At 33.9% G+C, this 21,531-nt stretch overlaps 1 protein-coding gene across 1 annotated transcript; it reads left to right on the top strand.

Annotated features, from left to right (window-relative positions):
* The first annotated feature begins 453 nt into the window (after window positions 1-453).
* LOC133337499 (sialin) lies at window positions 454-2,265 on the top strand. The gene has a single exon (XM_061545723.1). It carries the CDS (start codon window positions 454-456, stop codon window positions 2,263-2,265), a length of 1,812 nt encoding a protein of 603 aa, XP_061401707.1.
* The last annotated feature ends 19,266 nt before the right edge of the window (window positions 2,266-21,531 follow it).

Raw genomic sequence — 21,531 nt, 5'->3', positions numbered from 1 at the left:
TCAAGTTTATTGTATTGCTATTGATGTTATTAAAAGAAAGTGTGTGGCCGCCCGTTTGTAATATCTGAACCGTGGATTGAGTGTTGAGTTCTTAGTAGATAGTTAGTTGGTGTTTTTGTTAAAACAACAAAAACAAGTTCTCCTTTTTTGCAAATCCAACCCCTGTTGCTGCTGCCACTACACTACGACTACTGTTCGTTGATTCGTTTGGATTGTTATTGCTGGTTAGTTGGTGGTTGTGCTATCTATCGTTGTTGCTGGTGCTGCTACCTCATGGAAAGAAAGAAAAATATAAACAATTTTTGTTTTGTTCAATTTGTTAAACGTGCCAGTGAGTTTGTTATAAACAAGAAAAGGAGACACAACAACGACAACATATCGTAGTCCCCCCGACAATAACCACAACAACAACAACACCGTTAGAAAAAAATACATCCCACAACAAACCTAAAAATGTACAATTCATCATATAATTCCCTAAAACAAGTGCCATCCGATGTGGTGAACGGCAAACAGAATGCGACGACATCCAAATCACCCCCAACAACAAATCCCACAACACCGCCGAATCCTTTTTGTTTCAATACGATTCTACACAAGTTAAATGCCAAAGTACCTGCTCGCCTTGTCCTCTATATGCTATCATGGTCGGGATTCCTGGTCTCATTTATGATGCGGAATGATATGCATTTGGCCATTGTGGCAATGACACCGCCAGCCAATAATTCAGTGTCTAATGGTGGTCGGTGTGCTGATATATTACCTAATAATAATGCCGCAGTTACTTCCGTAAACACAACGTTAGCAGCAGCGGTGACAACAACGGCACACAATATAAGTGTTATACCAGCCGCAGCCGCATTCATAGCGTCAACAGCAGCAGCGGAACAAGGACATACACCGCAACACTATGACTGGTCATCATCGATACAATCGGTCATAAACAGCTCCTTCTTTTGGTGTTATGTTCTGTCACAAGTATTCGGTGGCATTGCCACACAATATTTTGGCACAAAGAAGGTGTTCGGCTGGTCGCAATTTGCCACGGCCCTTTGCAGTCTACTTATGCCCGCCTGTGCCGACATTCACTATGGCCTACTTATTGCCTTACGTTCCATACAGGGTTGTGCCTCGGGCCTAACCTGGCCTGCCATGTATGCCGTTGTCGGCTATTGGATCCCGCTGATAGAACGTTCGCGTTTCATGTCCAGTTTCCAGGGATTTAGCATTGGCACTGGTCTGACCTTTGTTTTGGGTGGTTTCATCACCAAACGTTTTGGCTGGCAGTATGTATTCTATACCACCGGCTCGCTGGGCATGTTATGGTGCCTTTTCTGGTATCTGCTGGCCTATAACACACCCCAGGAACATCCTCGCATTACCAAAGATGAATTGGAATATATTGAAATCAATATTAGCAGTGAAATGAAAAAATCGATCGGAAAGAAAGTGCCTTGGAAAGATATAATTACCTCGAAGCCCGCCTTGGCAATTGCCATAACGACATTTGGCCGCATCTGGATACACTATGTGTTCATTATAAATGGACCGAATTTTATGAAAAATATCCTCTGTTTTGATTACGAGGCCAATGGTGTATTATCGGGTATGCCTCACATTTGTTCCTACATCTCGTCGGTGATCTTCTGCTATATTGCGGATAAATTGTTGCATCGTCACTGCATGACCCTAACGAATATACGTAAACTATTTACGGCTCTGTCACAAGTTGTACCTGGTGTTTTGATTTTATTTATTGGTTACATCGATAATATTGTCTTGCTTCTGGTTATTTGGTTTATAACGGTGTCATTTATAACGGCTTCCTACGCTGGTGCCATGGCCAATATTGTGGATATTGCACCGAATTTTGCGGGGCCCGTTTTGGCCTTTTGTCAAACCATACATATGTCGGCATCATTCCTATCGCCCCTGATTTCGGGTCTTATCCTACAAACGGATACATCAATTGATGAATGGCGTACAGTATTTATTGTGGCAGCCATAGTTACCAATGGCACCTATATTTCGTATCAAATTTATGGTACAGCTGAAATTCAAAAATGGGATAGTATACATAGTGATGGTGATGGTGCTGGAGGTGTTGTTACTCCTTCATCAAATGGTGATTTGGTGGCATGTGAAGCTGGCAAAAACCTCACAAATGGTGAAGATGTTGACGACAATGATGATGATGCTACGGAGGACAATCAAATGTTGAAAAAGACAACAAACGGTAAATCAAAGGATAACATTAGCCAATAATTAGTATTTACTTCAAATCTTAACACAAATTTACTTAATTTTTATTATTATTATTATTTTAATTTTTTTGATTTATATATAATGTTATAAATATACTACTTGCTGTTATTCTCAAGAGACAAACATACAACAAATGCAATATGCTATATGAGTAGTAGTTGTAATAATAATAATAATAATCCTCTAGTAGTTAGAAGTTGTTCTAATGAAGAAAAAAGAAAGAAAAACAAAATTTTCAATATTTATATATACGTTAAAGAGGAGTGGGAGGGGAGGTCATTGTTTAGCAATATTGCATAGAATGCAATTAGTTTACAAGTTTTTTTTGTTTGAAAAGAGATAATTTTTTTGAAACAATTTTATTTGAAATTCAATTAAAAACAAATTCATTATTGAAACCATTTTATTTATGAAATTAAATTAAAAAAAATATTCACAAGAAGAACATTTTTTATTAAAATCTAGTACATTAACAATTTAAAAAAATATTAAAATTCGAAAAGTAAAAAAAAATCATCTAAAACAGATCATAATATTTCATGGATAGTTCGATTTTTAACGACTTATAGTCCTTTGAAGAATCATATGAATGCAAGTTCTGAGCTATTAGTAAGAATATTTCGCTGTGGACATTCCAAGGTAGAGTTGGTTTTGTAGGTAAATTTTGTACCAAAACGTGGACTTATGTCGAACATAATAAAGGCTTTTTGGCCATAAAATTATTGACCATATGTGTCAACATATGGGTCAAATGTAAATGTACTTCTTCTTAGAATAGTAAAGGGTACCAATGGCAACCAAAATACAGGCATATGTTGAGGAGTCTTTCGACCATTGGGAATCCACAATGTCAAATTATAATTATTTCGTTTCCGTTTAAAAAACAAATCTATGCCTGATAGATTACCAATTTGGTTTTCTGACCTCCACAAACTGCCATCCTAAGACCGGAACCCAGGGTGAGAGTGGTATCCAGGTATGACCCCTAAATAGAAACAAGTTGGTCTCCAAAAGTGTGCCGGGACTAATGATACCGTACTTAGGTACAATAAGAATTGAGTAGATCATCCTGATCGGACCGAAATAAATTTACTCGCACTTTTATACCCTCCACCATAAGGGATGGGTATATTAAATTTGTCATTCCCTTTGCAACGCCTTGAAATATTCTCCGCAGATCCCATTAAGTCGATATATCGATTCATGTGTTGAAATCCCGATATTGCTAGTACTCGTACTTTCATTGCAAATGGAATATATCGGTCAACGGTATCGATATAACAGTACCCTCCAATATTTGATATTTTGGGGATTTTTCAGGGTATCCCCCGTATAACGGTACCCCCAACATTGGGGATTTTGGACACGTTTTCAACCGAAATGTCTGTAAATTTGTATTTTGTATTCTCATTGGGTGTCAAATCTCACTATCAAAAATTATTAATGTTGACCCATGTTTCAGGGTAGACCCATATAACGGTACTCCCCAATATTCGGTATTTTGGAGATTTTGGGCACGTTTCTCAACCGAATTGGCTGTAATTTGGTATTTTGGGTCTTCATTGCATTATACACCACTGTACCTGAAATTATCATTATTGGCCCAACATTTGGTATTTTAAGAATTTTGGATACGTTTTCATCCGAATTGACTGTATTTTGGTACTTTGTATTCTCATCTTCTTACTTCTTTCCAACTTCTCAATTTTGGCTATAGTCTTTGATAGGTATTTATTTTGATATTCCTAACCTTATTATTTCAGCCTTACGAAGTGGCTGTAAATTGGCATATGGGAACAATACTGGCTAAACAACTTAAAAGAAGATTTTTAATATAATACCCTGTTTCAACATAGACCCCCAATCGCGTCATTTTCGGTATACTCAAATTTCACTAACAAAAATGATCGATGTCGATCCCCGTTGTAGTATAATCCTATATAAGGGTAGCCCCATTGTTCGATATGTTTCTCTTGTCATTTTCGGTATATTCACATTCAAAATTATTACGATTTTAAACGATTTGATTACTACACAGCCGACTTAAAAAACCTAAATTTTGAGTTTTGCCATATTTTAACATAAAAAATTGGTAATTTATTTTTATTAAACCCTATTTGGGGAATTAAGGGTTACAAAGTAATATTTAATTACATTAATTGTTCAAGTTCTTTTTTAAACTACATGTTTTTTTTTAATTTCAAATAAAATTCATTTCAAAATTACCTCCAAACAACAAATACCCTGTAGATATAAAAATTAAAAAACAAAAACCACTACTTGTTGTGTCTAAATCCCTTTGGATATATAATTATTTAGTTTTTATAGTCCTTGTGTTATGAAATACTACCAATATTCCAGAGAACAGAAAAAAAGAACCATGCACACAAACTTAAGTTTAAATAAATGAAATACTTAATTAAAAAAAATAGAAAATACTTTTTGCACAATATGTTGCGCGCTAGAATGAACTTTAAACACAGAACACGCATTTTTGCGTTGTCATTATTTTTTGTGTGTCTGTGTTTAAATAGATATATAATAGATTGGAAATAGTACTTACTGCCTCTATTTCAAATACAATGATAATAACATATATCATTTAATTCTATTCTTTTTTGTATACAAATAGTTTTTATTGATACTTTTTTTTTATAAAAAACAAATGGCGGTTACTTTTATTATATAGTTTTTTTATATGGATTTATATTGTGAAAGCCTAAAGAAATTCATTTTGAAATTTCTTATTAAATTAAATTTTTTTGGTTTATTATTTTTTAAGAAAAAAAAGAATATTTCTTGCCCTTATCTCTGCAAAATGAGGTGTTTTTATTTTAATAATGTTATTATGTTTATTTGTTTTTATTATTAAGAAAAAATGAATATTTTTATGAAAGCATATTTTAAGTCACATACTCTAATGAAGTGTAGAGTAAATATTGTACAAATTAATATATTTATTATACTGGTTTCTTTAATTATCAATTTATTTATAATAGAAAAAAATACTGCAATTTTTTTCAAAAGATGGATTTTCTTTTACCACTTCAAAAAAATAGTTAAGAAAATGAAAGTTGAAAACGAAGTAGTTGCAATTGCCGTCTCTATGCCAGAATGCTAAGAAAAGCGGTGTTATATATATTTTATATTCTAAAGAAATTCAAAACCATAATTTAATTACGGGCGTGAGAAATGCGCAGCTATTACCATCTTTGTTGTTGATGCAACGATTGAATTACAAATTCAATATTTATTGTTCAGTTTAGATCCTCCTTCTTCAAATTGTGATGCGTCCAGAACGAATTGCCTCGGAATTCTGATGCTATCCGACATTTTTAGGATGTTGGGTAAATCAATATATCTCTCCCATTACATTTTCCCATGAAAAGTTTCTGCATTTTTTTGAATTTTATTTATTACACCAGAGGGTCAAAAATATATTTGTTATCTCTGATAACAAATATATATATATATATCATAAATGCTACAAACCTTTGTTTGTACATTTTGAAATATGCCTCATCCGAATGATATTAGTTTTCGACCCCATGTTCCATTGAACAAAATCAATTTCAGACAATTTGGTAGTAGATTTGGAAATGTTCGCCAGTCCGTCAGTTGTGTACCATATCTCACAGAAGAAGTAACTAAATTGAACCAAATACACGGCTCATTCAATTCAAACTTCAAGTCAAGATCGAAAATGAAGACTATCGGTTCCAAACTGAATTGGTTCATTTTGCATGTTTCGAGGACAGAGAATATCCCTTCTTAAATAGTGAGTATTTTGAGAACACATTTCGAAGTATCCGATTGAATTCAATCTTCACATGTATTTTTTACCAAACCATGATTGATTTTATTTCAAATATAAACACTATTGGTCCACTCATTTGGAATATCTCCTCATAAGAAAAACATTTCGATCGAAATTTTGTACATCGTTATATTTGGGCCAAATCTAGATGAAGTTCTACCCAAAGGTTAACATTTTGGGAATCTATAAATCTGTTATGAATCGAAGGAAGTACCCGATTTGACTCAAACTACGTAAATCCTGTTCATGTCTGAAAATTGAGCCTATAAGTCCACACATCTAATGCGTCTTCCTCAATGTTAAACTTGATTCAAATTCCAATCTTCCAGCTTTTTAGGGTAGACACCCCTTTGGCACAGTTAATCTATTTGTCCCAAGGACGAATCCATATATATTTCGACCGATTTAATGTAAATGGTGCGCCAAAGTACCTATATATATTTCGATTTGCGCGAAATTTGGCATAACGTACTATATTATATCTAGAATGATGTGTACAAAGTTTCGTGAAAATCGGTTCAGATTTAGATGAAATTTTACATAACGTACTGTATTAAGAATAGAGTGATGTGTGCTAAGTTTCGTGAAAATCGGTTCAGATTTAGATAGATATATGGTCAAAATTGTGCTAAAAACTAATTAGTCCGTTTGCATGTTATTAACATGCAAACGATCCGATTTGAACCAAACTTTGCACAAACTATTATCTTTACCAAGCCAACATCAAGCCCGAAAATGGTCCACTCCTTCTGGTATCTCCCAAATGGCCAACATTTTCAATATTTATGAATCCCATATCAGGCGAATGGAATGTCCGATTTTTCTACTTGTTTATATATACAAGGAATCTCGACATTTTGAATTATATACCAATGACATTTATTTTTTATTAAAATATATACCAGACATATATTAAAATATAATATTTGGTTTTTATTTTTTTTTTTATTAGATTATATACTAAGTGCTCATATATTTCAAATAAATAAATAAAAACCGTTACATATTGACATCAAAATAAGCTCACTTAAATATAGGCGCTATATATATAAAAAATAAGTCATAATATTTCCAACGAACAAATATTGAATTTCTTTGGGCTTTTTCAATTAATTAACCTTAAAATCATTTAATTTTAATTTTCTAAAATCTACATCTAAATACTTAATTAAAAAAATACCATTATAATTTTAATTTTCTATTATTAATAATAATAATGATATAATATTGCTTTGTTATATTGGATAATGTGATCGAAAACATTCAATACTTTTGTGTATAGTTGTAAACAATCACTATGTTAGTGACTTTGAAAAGTAGACAAGTTTCTAAATATGTCTAACTATTTTTTTGTTTGTTTGTTAATATTTGCCATTTTTGAGTTTTCTTTTTTTATTATTTTGTTCAAAATTACTTTTTTTTCTAAACTTAAATTTAAAATAATAAAAAAAACGTAAATAAATATGTGCTGTGTGATAAGAATAATTATAAAAAAAAACTATGTACTGTAATTATTAATTCTAAACAGTATTTGTAATTTTCTCTTTTTCTCTGCTGGAAAATTACAAACTTAAAACAAAAGAAAAAAATCACAAACTTAAACAAAAGAAACTTTTATAAAAACAAATATCAATTTTTTTATTCTTATTATAGGGCTGGTCTTTTAATTTTCTTTTTTGTTACAACTTTTTTTATATTTAATTGGTATCTATTTTACAATTCAAAGACATTCGTTTAATCCGTTTTTTAATGTATAAATAATAATAGTATAAACATATATAAAAATAGCAAATTTACATTGCATATAAAATAATATAAAGTTCAAATGTGTAAATATAAAAAGAATTATATATTTCTAAAACTAAAAAGAAAAACTAAATTCAATCGAAAAAAAATATTAAAACAAATGCTATAAAAAATGAAAATAAAAATCGAAATTATCTATATATATGAAAAGAATATATTCAATCCTAAAAGTTTATAATTGAAATTTATTTGTAAATTGTTTTGTGGGTAAGTAGTTAGTTAAAAATTGATCATCAGATTAAAATACACAATTTTTAAGGCATCTATAGGTTATGGGAATCTCATATGCAGGGAATACCTTATAATTATATATCATTCCATTATTACTGGTACCTTCACACATCGTTGTACTCTACATCATGTTTTTATAAATCACAGGTCCTTATAAAGACCAATTGGTCTGTATAGACACAACAGGTCATTATAAAGACCACTTGATCTGTATAAGCATCACAGTTCTTTATAAACCCCAATTGATATATACTAGTTTTTATACCTTTCACCACACTGTGGTACAGGGCATTATGTATTTGTGCATATGTTTGTAACAGGGAAAAGGAAACGAGATAGACACATGGTTCCTTTTCAGAATAATCATAGAATCACTTTTTAAGACGATTTATGTATGTCCGTCCGTCTGCCAATGTTAAATTGTAAACAAAGTACAGGTCGCATTTTTGATTCGAATTGGATGAAATTTAACTCAGCTCATTTATTTGGCCCAAGGACGAACCCTATTGAAATTGGGAAAAATTGTTCAGATTTAAATATAGCTCCCATATATTTTTTTCGTCCGATTTAATGTAAATGGTGCACTAAAGTCCCTAAATATCTTTCGATTTGCACGAAATTTGGCTCAGCGTACTGAATTGAGACTAGAGTGATGTGTGTTAAGATACGTGGAAATCGGTTCAGATTTAGATATTGCTCCCATATATTTTTCCGTCCGATTTTATGTAAATAGTGCACCAGAGTATCTATATATCCTTCGAATTGCACGAAAATTTGGCAAATTCGTGTAAATCGGTTTAGATTTAGATATAGCACCCCTATATATTTTTGTTCGATTTTACATAAATGATGCACCAAACTCCTAATGTTTGTCCGATTAACTCGAAATTTGGCACAACTATCAAATTGAGACTTGAATGACGTTATTGCGTTCTGTTGAAATTGGTGCAGATGTAGCCATAGCTTCCATATGTATTTCGAAAGGGTATTTGATTGAGATTAAAAGTTTAACAGTGCGACGTACCGAATAGCGTGTATCAATTTTGCTATAATTCGTTTTCCATAAATTTGTCCCATGGTACGCAGACGACTCTAAATCTGCCCGAATGAAATTAAATTTAGCATAGGTTGCAGAAAGGCTTGAGTATGTTCCTTCTAGGGAACATTGGCAGGCAATTGTAAGAATACATATGTATAATATACCCGAAGTGGTGAAGGGTATAATATAGTCGGCGCAGTCCGACTTTACTACTTTCCTTACTAGTTTTTAATACGGATGATGTTGGATTTCCGTGCCGGGACAATGACTTTTCAAAAATGTTTTTGTCGGTGCTTTATGGATATATAGGATAATCTATAGCTCAGCAAGCTTATCAGGCGATTCTAAATAGCATTCATAGGCAGTAGAACAATTCCATATGAATGCTATGTACAGCTTCTAACCTTCATGAATTTGGATACAGAGCAGTCAGATCCAGACAATGGATAATGGTTCCTATGTTTATACTCTCAGCCTTATGAACCAATGAGGGTATATAAAATGTGTCTCATCTAAATATTGGTTTTAGGCCCCCATGTTTCATTCGATCTAATCAGTTTCAGAAAATTTGGAATCGATTCACAAAAGTCCGTCCGTCTGTTTGAGTGGCCGTTCTTATCCAAACTAAAATCTAGTTCGAAGATGGTGAATATCGTGCGTCTCCTCCCTCACAAAATGGTCAAAATTTTGCTGAAAATGACAGATGACGGTATAGAGTGTATAACTAGCCAAGACCAGGCCAGAATAGCAATTAATCGGCTGAAGAATAATACAGCAGCTGGTACCGACGGGCTACCAGCCGAATTATTCATGACTCGTGGTCAGATGCTGGTCAGGAGCATGCACCATCTGATTTGTACAATTTTGCTAGATGAATGCATGCCCAATGATTGCAACCTCAGCATCCTGTATTTCCGTGCATAAAAAATGAGTCAAGACTATATGTGTCAACTATAGAGGAATAATTCTCCTTCCCATCGCATATACGAGGGCAGTTCGTACAGTTCTTAGCCTAGCACAAAAAGCGCGGTATAAACAGAAAAAGGTAAGTGTATTGGAAACTTCCCTCTCTGTTATGAACACATGTTAAAAACACAGAAAGGGAAGATCACGAATTAGATGGAAGTATGAAGTGAAAGAGAACATTTCGAAATATAATTGTAACTCTCCAAATGTTCTCTCAATACAACCAACCGCCTCGTGTAAGCCTTATGGTCTAATGAATATCTTATCTCAAGGTTCAGTCAAGACCTTAACGTCTGGTTCAGGTAATTTGAATGAATGAAACGTATCGGGATACGTATAACAAAAAGTATAACAATTATTCCGGGACACCCCTTGCAAAATATATTGGCATACACCTGCTGCCAACAAAACATGTGCTTTCTTTCACTTCACCTAACCAGAAAAAAATTTCGAATTTTGCGCGCAAAAAAAAAATATTATATAAATCGATGTGTGTTAATAATAATAATAATATTACATTATTATCGCTTCTGTGTGTGTGTTTGTTTATGTTCGTTTGTCACTGAGTCATTCGGACAGTTATAATTACCGTGATAATTTTAACGATAAAAAAACTGCTGAACAATATTATAGCCTGTGTGTCGAGTTTTGTTGGCTGGCCGGCTGGATGGCGGGTTACTTATCTGTAGAGGAATTCCCTTGGTGTCTGAATGTACCCAATCATTAATGTCGCAAAAAAATATGCGATAAATAAATATCAACAACACTTCTATTTTTCAACAAATATTCTATTGCCCATATTTTGTCGGAGAATAGTAGACCTTCTATGCATTCCACTTCCATTTCCGTCATCACACAATTTGCCTGCCGGATTGCCACAACTGAACAATCAAATTAACATTAACGTGTAAAATATTTATTTTTATGGATGAAAAGCGTCCATTCATCCAACCAACCATTGAATCATGACGCCAGATTAGGCTATTGTTGTCGTTGTTGTACTTAAGTAAATAATCAGCAGGGAATATCTCTTAGTTTGCTACTTGAGTAGTTAGACGTGCGACAATGGCCATTATTTTGAAGATAACAAATGGAGATGACTATGTTGATGGAAGAGAAGATTATGATGGTGCGATAATGTGGTGATACCCTTTCATATGTGTTGTAGTCTAATGAAAGGTTATAACATAACAAATTTCTTTGAGTGGAAAGTTTTTTCTTTCTAACTTGAAGCGGGAGGGAGAAGTAGTGAATTTTGATTACAAATTTAATTTGCAGGTTAAATAATTTTTTATTGTCAAGCTGTTTTTATAGAGACCAGAGGTCTTAATAAGGACCAATTGGTTTGTATAAAGACCAATTGTTACAGAACTTTCGTTCCATAAGCCGAGCTTGAAAAAGATTTCCAGGTGCGTCGGTATTTTGAGCAGTTTTTCCAATTTGAAAGACCATTTTCGGATATTTTGTATTCCACTTGATCTGTCCATCTTGTCCGTTTTGTGGAGTGTGAGATTGGTCTGGCTCTTAAGATGCTTGCTCAGACCGAATTTCAAAACTGATGTCATTAGTTTTATTTATGGCGGTACCAAGGTATATAAAATCTTTAACTACCTCGAAGCTGTAGTTCTCAAGTTCCACAGTTGGTCCGAGTCGACTGGACGTCTTGCGCGTTGATACCATCAGTTTGGTCTCATGGTTCATTCGACGGCGATATTCACCGCCAACACAGATCGGCCCATAGATCGTTCAGAGAAAATTTCTCTCAAACACTCCTAGAGCTGTCACATCTGCTTGCGCCAGTACCCATGCTTCAGATCCATATAACAGCACGGGTGGTATCAGCGTCTTGTAGAGTGTGAGTTTAGTCTGGCTTTTGAGTTGCTTGCTCAGCCATAGTAGCATCTGTTGACCAACACTATCCTACTACGAATTTCAAAACTGATGTCATTAGTTTTATTTATGGCGGTACCAAAATCTCTGACTACCTCGAAGCTGTAGTTCACAAGTTCCACAGTTGGTTCGAGTCTACTGTCGAATGCGGCTTTATAGTCGTTGAATAGGTGGAATGTTGGTTCTGGGGTATCCTCTTCACCGTTACTATTTGATACCAGATGTTTTTCAAAATTATCCTTCCAGATCTTCAGCACGCTGTCTGTAACTGTCACCAGGTTTCCTTCTTCATCTCTAAATGAGGATGTGCCTGCACCAAAGCCTTCGATTTGGTGTTTTACTCTTTGGTAAAATTTCCGGACTTCATTCTGACTCCTGTACATCTCGATTTGCTCACGCTCATGGTTTTCTGGTTCTTTCTTCTTTTTTCTGAATATACGTTTTCCTCTATAGAGAGACCAAAGGTCTTCATAAAGACCAATTGGTCTGTATAGAGTCCAAAGGTCTTTATAAAGACCAATTGGTCTGTATAGAGACCAATTGGTCTGTATAGAGACCAATTGGTCTGTATAGAGACCAATTGGTCTGTATAGAGACCAATTGGTCTGTATAAAGACCAAAGGTCTTTATAAAGATCAATTGGTCTGTATAGAGACCAAAAGACTTTATAAAGACCAATTGGTCTGTATAGAGACCAAAGGTCTTTATATATAGAGACCAATTGATCTGCATAAAGACCAATTGGTCCGTATAAAGACCAATTGGTCTGTATAGAGACCAAAGGTCTTTATAAAGACCAATTGGTCTGGATAGAGACCAAAGTTCTTTATAAAGACCAATTGGTCTGTATAGAGACCATACCAGTTGGTCTGTATAATAGGTTAATTTTAAGAATGTGTAACCTATAATTTTAAGCATTTCAAATATAACCCATTTTTATTATCTTATTAACTCGTGATTTACATTAAGGCACATTTTATTTGCCATTCCCTTCATCACACTCAATAATTAACTACTGAATTACGGCAATTGAAAAAATTACCTACTGTAAATCATGACTACTTGGCTATCTCGAAATTGATTAGCAAATTATGAACAAGACAAATATTTACTATCCCATTTATATATATTTTAATTTGAACAATTTATAATCATTTAATTGGTTAATTATCTTCGAATAGTTAATTTCGAATAACTTTCCGCCGCGTGCGAAATGTGAATAACATCAACGAGAGGTAATTACTTTAATCGATTCGGTTTGGATGCATGATGCAAGTTGATGTCACATTGACTTTCTTCTAAGCTACGACTCGATATGAAAGCGAAATTAAAATTTTATTCTCTCTGATGGATTGCAATTATTTAGTTTTTCAATTGTTTGCGATTCGTCAAAACTAATTAAAATTGAATTCATTTGCAATATGTTTTCATAACAACACAATGTGGAACCCAATCAACCAATTAATTAATTGATAGATTTACGAACTGTACGTCCAAGTGATTTAGATAAGAAATATAAAGTGGATAACATATTCAGCCAGTGCAGCACGTTGACAGACAACATCGTTAAATTAAAGTTTTTTTATTTTGTAACCATAATTTACAATTATTCAATGTTATAGGGAATTTTTTTTTATTGTAAAAATATTTGAAATACAATAATTTTTTTTCTTTCTTTAAATGGCGTTGTAGAAAATATGTCATGTATAATTTTAGATAACGCCTCAATGGAGTCATATTCTTTGATATTCCGATTGACTATTGTTATGACATAGTTTAATCAAGCTGCAGCTGCGAGTTTAAATAATTGGTTAATGTTCAAAATGAAAAATTTACTGAATATTTTATAATTTTTTTTGCCACTGGGAAATTGAAATGCCAAAGAAACATAAAATGATATTTTTGTGGTGACTATCACCATAAATTGCCTGTTAGTATTTTGGAAAATGAAACCCCAAATTATAGATACTCAGATTGGAAAACTTTGCTATGACCATGGAGCTATATTCAGCCCAATCACCAAAATGTGGGAGAAATACTATTCCTACGGAAAGCATTGCTCTCGAGAGAAAAATTCTTCAATCGTAGAAAATATATGAGTAAAATTTTTGTAATATGGCATCTCTTAAATCACCTGTGAATCTTTGCTACTTCCAGAGAGCAACAAAGAACTTCTACAAAATTGTCAAGAAGGCAATTGCGAAATAGTTTCAATCCTCTTGAATTGCAAAAATCATTGTAAGTGCATAAATGTTATAAATAATTGAAACATCTCATATGTATTTCCCAACAGATTCAAAAAAAATACTACCGGGTAAGCAAACCAGCATTCCAATACTTGTCGGAAATTTTGGCGCAACATACTCCTACAAGGAAAAACAAGTCTGGAATTCAAACCATTACCATATTGAGTGCCGCGTTACGTTTTTTTTTGCTGAAGATGGATATAAAGTGGCGTTGGAAAGGATTCTGATGTTTGTATGGCACAATCAACATTTAGTTCGGTGGTGACTGTTTTCAAAGCTCACCTTTGTCCTAAGTGGATAAAAGTGCCAAAAAGTTCCTGTTTTGTATTTTAAATTCTGTGCAGCTTTTTGCTTTACATATTTTTTTTTTGTCAGCCCAAAACTATTTTAAGTAATTTTGAAGAGTGAATGGATTATTTTACTTAAATGTATGTGATAAATTTAGTACTAAACGTTTTTCCATTCGGCGATGCCCTTATTTGGTGGTCCCATCGAAAATTTTCCGTTTTTTTTTTCCAAAGCCGATTATGAGACTCTTTGCTCCCTTTATAGATTTATATTAGAAAAACCATACTTACATTTGTATCTCCCTTCGATTTTGTTTGTGAGATGTTTTGAGAGGAAAAACACAAATCGAACTTTCATATGATGCCTATTTTTTCTACTTTCTCCTTTTAATTCCGCGCGGGAAAATAAAGAAATTCCGCACTGAATTATTTTGATTGGGCTTATTGAGATATTGCAATTTTTTAATTAACCCCTTGTGGCACAATGTTGCCTGTGTGTATATTTATTCAGATTAAGTGTAGGTTAATGGGTTAATGTTTTAAGAATAAGTGACAAAAGAAAGCATTGAGAAATAACGGGAACTTTTGAAGAAATGTTAATTCACGTGCTCTGAAAATATTAGTGGTGTAATAAAATTAATTATAAAATTAAACAAAATAAGTAAATCAACTTAGTGTTTGTTTAGAAAACATCTTTACCCATTAAAAATATACCACAGAAAATAATTTTGGAAAAAACAAGTTTAAGTAAAGTTGTGTTACTTTTAAAATTAAATGTTGCTTGAGAGCTGAGAACTTCGGGCCATTGTGGGAATACAATTTTTTGCTAGTGATGAAGGCGCAATGAAAAGGACTATCGGCTGCTGATATACAGCAGGTAATGCAGTTTCATTGGGATGATTCAACGGATGATGAAAGTGGTAAAGAGGAGGATAAAGCCCTGGAAGATAATTTTCTGGCTGAAGAAGAAAACCCAGAGTTAAATGTACAACGAAATATTGATGTTGACACGGATGAAACACGAAATGACATAAACTACGTGAAGTCAAAAATAAGTACCATATCGGAAGCCAGACTCCACCTGGAAATCTGTGGAAGAAATGTCGGTGGAATTAATAAAAAGTCCTTATGAATACTTCACATACTTTTTTAATAGAGATATCTTATCCCATATTACACATCAAAACTAATTTATTCGACCTTCAAAAACACGGAGTTGTTAAACACCGGGAAATTAAATGTGTTGACCATAAAATCAATTCTGCTATTTTTAGGCATTTTAAAATTATCACAAGTAAAAATGGCGTGGTCTTAGTCCATTAGTCCACGCCACTAATATAAGAGAATCTTTACCACGTAGCCGATTTGAGCGAATCAAAGAGTGTTTGCATTTCAATGACAACAGCAAACAACTTAACAAAAATGATGCAAAATATGATAAATTTTATAAATGTCGCCCTCTCTTTGACTGTCTTAAAACTGAATTTAATAATTAACGTCAAGAAGAACATCAATGTATAGACGAACAATCGTTGCATATAAACGTGATAATAGGATTTTATACTATATAAACACATAGATTAATTCTATTATATTTACAGGTCGTTCAGTATATAAACACTACAATCTGGCTAAACCTCATAAATGGAGCATAAAATGTTTACACGAGCAGAATCTTCAGGGATAATATATGTTTTTGCCATGTATGTAGGTGATTGAACTTGTCCGTAGAAGTTCAGAAGTTTAGTTGGCATCTTCATATATTGGGGCAGAACCTCTTGGATTATGCAAACGCTGGAGTGGAAAAAATATATTGACCTGAAATAAAACATCATATTTTAAAGTTAAGAAAAATGTTTTTATATAAATATATTAATAAAAAAGTAATGTGATTGACTGAGTTAACTACTCATCAACCCCCCGGCAGAACGGCTGAAGCTAGGGTCACTAGGATTAGTGTCACTCTTTATGCCGAAGGTGTCACATAAGACTGGGTATTTTTGGTATTTGAACGGCACAAAATGTGCCAAACTAAATATGGTAGCATTTTACTATGGCAAGAATAAATGATGTATGCAACTTTTAAGAACGCGTCGTCAGCGCCATCTATTGAGGGGCATGATTCAAATCAGGCACATCAGTATTTCAAGTCCCACTTTCGAAGCGTATAACTTTTAAGCAGATGATGGTATCTCTACAAATGTAGTGTCACATGAAAGCGTAGTCCAATTTCCTATAACCAGCAAATAAGTTTTATACCCGAAAATATTACCGAAGGAAATTTAAGAAGGCAATTAAATAAAATGTCTATACTACATTTTATATAAAACCAGTAAGGAAAGTTCAAAAGTCGGACGGTATATTATACCCTTCACCACTTTGGATACATACAAAAGATGGTCATATGTACAATATCCTTTATATATAATAGACATAGCATCTTAGGAGCATTATTAAAATAGGATCGGGCGAAATTAATTGCGTATACAGATATTTGAACTAAATTAAAACCACCCATACACATACCAATCTGAAATATATGAAAACATTAATATCAATCATCGAACAAAATATGTATAACATCTTTACATAAAATCGGACGAAACTATATATGGGAGATATATCTAAATATGAAGTGATTCCAAAAAAACTTCACGGATGTCAACCTGTATTAACTCTAATACGGTATGCAAAATTTTGTCTCAATCGGACTGTATGGTGCTCCATTAACATAAAATCGGCCGGAACTATATATGGGAGCTATATCTAAATTTGAACCGATTTAAAGAAAACTTGGAATATATCAATCTAGACCTAATTCAATACTCTGTGCAAAATTTTGTCTCAATCGGACCAATGTTGGGAGTTTGGTGCACCATTTACATAAAATTGGACGAAACTATATATGGGAGCTATATCTAAATCTGAACCGATTTCTGTACAAAATTTTGTCCCAATCGGACCAATATTGGGAGTTTGGTGCGCCATTTACATAAAATCGAACGAAACTATATATATCTAAATCTGGACCGGTTTCAACAAATCTTCACAGACATCAAACCGGACGTAATTCAGTACGCTGTGCAAAATGTTATCTCAATCGGACAAATATTGGGAGTTTGGTGCATCATTTACCTAAAATCGGCCGAACATATATATGGGAGCTATATCTAAATCTGAACCGATTTTCTGTTGAATAAATGTACCAAAGGTGTTTTTTGGAAATTTGAACTATAATTTACATAGCTGGCTTCTGATTGTCCATAATCCGCCGCGTCGGTCTTGTGCGCATCTCATCCAATTTGAAAGACCATTTTCCGAGATATCTTCACTTCATCTTTCCATGGCTTGCTTTTATATGCTTTTATATGCTGGGGCATCTTCATCCATTCTCACAAGATGGCCAGGCCAACGTAGTCACTGCAGCTCGCTTCGTGTAACTATGTCGATGTCCGAGTATAAATGGTATAGCTCATGGTTCATTCGACGACGATATTCACTATCGACCCTGATCGGTCCATAGGTCTTCCGGAGAAATTTTCTCTGATCCAATATCTGCCTCGTCTGCTTCCGTAAGTACCCTTGGTTAAGATCCATATTCCAATTTCAATAGGGTTCGTCCTTAGCTGTCCAAATCGGATTATAAATGCGACATGTACTTTGTTTACAATTTAACATCAACAGTCGGACGGACATGCATAAATCGACACAGAAAGTGATACTATTTATATTCCCAAAAGGAATCATTCGTCGACCTCGTTTCAGGATTGCAGCTCCATCCGTTATTCCAAATTAAAATTTGTACCAAGTACTGTATAGTACATTCTGTATATATGACTACGCACATCCAGAACCATCTACTTAAGTCTTCCAATCTTGATTCGCAATCAAAATTTCAAGTTTTTAGCTCTATTCGCTCACCTGCGAAATTGTATCAAATTTTGTCTATTTTAGTACTTTCTGGGTACTTGTAGTTCGAGTTTCCAAAAAAAACTTTATTACATCTATCCTACACTCCATCAATGACCCTCAATCAAAATTTAAGAGTTATAGCTCTACCGGTTCGCCAAATACAAATTGTAGTATATTTAGTCCATTGTAGTACATTTCGTACCGTTCTAGTATGAATTTACAAAAACCCAGCCATATCTGACATCATCGGAACCCAAATTTCATCATCAAACCCAAATTTCAAGATTCTAGCTTCAACCGTTCGATCTGGGCGTTGATACCCTTCACCACTTTGGATACATACAAAAGATGGTCATATGTACAATATCCTTTATATATAATAGACATAGCATCTTAGGAGCACCATTAAAATAGGATCGGGCGAAATTAACTGCGTATACAGATATTTGAACTAAATTAAAACCACCCATACACATACCAATCTAAAATATATGAAAACATTAATATCAATCATCGAACAAAATATGTATAAGATCTTTACATAAAATCGGACGAAACTATATATGGGAGATATATCTAAATATGAAGCGATTCCAAAAAAACTTCACGGATGTCAACCTGTATTAACTCTAATACGGTATGCAAAATTTTGTTTCAATCGGAAAACATTGACTGTATGGTGCTCCATTTACATAAAATCGGCCGGAACTATATATGGGAGCTATATCTAAATTTGAACCGATTTAAAGAAAACTTGGAATATATCAATTTAGACCTAATTCAATACTCTGTGCAAAATGTTGTCTCAATCGGACCCATATTGGGAGTTTGGTGCACCATTTACATAAAATCGGACGAAACTATATATGGAAGCTATATCTAAATCTGAACCGATTTCTGTGCAAAATTTTGTCCCAATCGGACCAATATTGGGAGTTTGGTGCGCCATTTACATAAAATCGAACGAAACTATATATATCTAAATCTGGACCGGTTTCAACAAATCTTCACAGACATCAAACCGGACGTAATTCAGTACGCTGTGCAAAATGTTATCTCAATCGGACAAATATTGGGAGTTTGGTGCATCATTTACCTAAAATCGGACGAACATATATATGGGGGCTATATCTAAATCTGAACCGATTTTTTGTGGGATAAATGTACCAAAGGTGTTTTGGAAATTCGAACTATAAGATTTCCAGCCGCGTCGGTCTTGTGCGCATCTCATCCAATTTGAAAGACCATTTTCCGAGATATCTTCACTTCATCTTTCCATGGCTTGCTTTTATATGCTTTTATATGCTGGGGCATCTTCATCCATTCTCACAAGATGGCCAGGCCAACGTAGTCACTGCAGCTCGCTTCGTGTAACTATGTCGATGTCCGAGTATAAATGGTATAGCTCATGGTTCATTCGACGACGATATTCACTATCGACCCTGATCGGTCCATAGGTCTTCCGGAGAAATTTTCTCTGATCCAATATCTGCCTCGTCTGCTTCCGTAAGTACCCTTGGTTAAGATCCATATTCCAATTTCAATAGGGTTCGTCCTTAGCTGTCCAAATCGGATTATAAATGCGACATGTACTTTGTTTACAATTTAACATTAACAGTCGGACGGACATGCATAAATCGACACAGAAAGTGATACTATTTATATTCCCAAAAGGAATCATTCGTCGACCTCGTTTCAGGATTGCAGCTCCATCCGTTATTCCAAATTAAAATTTGTACCAAGTACTGTATAGTACATTCTGTATATATGACTACGCACATCCAGAACCATCTACTTAAGTCTTCCAATCTTGATTCGCAATCAAAATTTCAAGTTTTTAGCTTTATCCGCTCACCTACGAAATTGTATCAAATTTTGTCTATTTTGGTACTTTCTGTGTACTTATAGTTCGAGTTTCCTAAAAAAAACCTTCATTACATCTATCCTAAACTCCATCAATGACCCTCAATCTAAATTTAAGAGTTATAGCTCTACCGGTCCGCCAAATACAAATTGTAGCATATTTAGTCCATTGTAGTACATTTCGTACCGTTCTAGTATGAATTTACAAAAACCCAGCCATATCTGACATCATCGGAACCCAAATTTCATCATCAAACCCAAATTTCAAGATTCTAGCTTCAACCGTTCGATCTGGGCGTTGATGAATCGTTAAGTGACTCACTGACTACTTTACTCTTTTAATATCATAAGATTTTAGTTATTTGAGAAAACTTCGGAATTCCCTCTAACCATTGCTGCAAAATTTATAAAAATCGGTTAAGTATTTCCTGAATTATTAGCATTTGAATACATCCATGCTCCGAAATCTACTACCTCTTCGGTGCTGGGCGCCTATTACCTAAAAATGAAAAACCCCACAAAAATCGATCTTTTAAAAAAGCCATTTTTGCTTCCCATGCATACGCAGCTGATGTGTATGTATGTGTTAGTAAATATGTTTTACAATACGTATGTGCATAAATCAGAAACAATTCCACCTACCAAATTTAAATTGTACTACATTTATTTTATTTATTTATTTTAGACTTCTCTGGACAGTTATTGTTCGAATTCCCAAAAACCCTTTGGTACATATATCTTGCACTCCATTACTGACCCTCATTCCAAATTTCTGAGTTGTAGCTCTACCGGTTCGCCAAATATAAATGGTAGCATATTTAGTACTTTTTTGTACTTTTCGTGCCGTTCTAACTTAGATTTTAAATATGTGTGAAAACTTCAGAATTCCCTCTAACCATTGCTGCAAATTTTATAAAAATCGGTTAAGTATTTCCTGAGTTATTCGCATTTGAATTCTACCATACTTCGAAATATACTTTCTGTTCGGTGCTGGGCGCCTATTACCTAAAAATGAAAACCCCCACAAAAATCGATCTTTTAAAAAAGCGATTTTTGCTTCACATGCATACGCAGCTGATGTGTATGTATGTGTCAGTAAATATGTTGTACAATACATATGTGCATAAATCACAAACAACAATTCCACCTACATACATACAAAAAGCAACGAGAAATTGTATGTATGTATACCACAAGTATGTATGTATA

The sequence above is a fragment of the Musca vetustissima genome, unplaced genomic scaffold (genome assembly GCF_032173495.1).
Source record: "Musca vetustissima isolate MV318-11 ecotype Yass unplaced genomic scaffold, APGP_CSIRO_Mvet_v1 utg3853, whole genome shotgun sequence".
NCBI lineage: Eukaryota > Metazoa > Arthropoda > Insecta > Diptera > Muscidae > Musca > Musca vetustissima.
The sequence above is the reverse complement of the archived record's forward strand: the minus strand, read 5'-3'. Positions and strand labels throughout refer to the sequence as shown.

What these genes read in the sequence shown, in the direction of transcription:
- LOC133337499 (XM_061545723.1), top strand. Translation starts at nt 454, where the DNA reads ATGTACAATTCATCATATAATTCCCTAAAACAAGTGCCATCCGATGTG.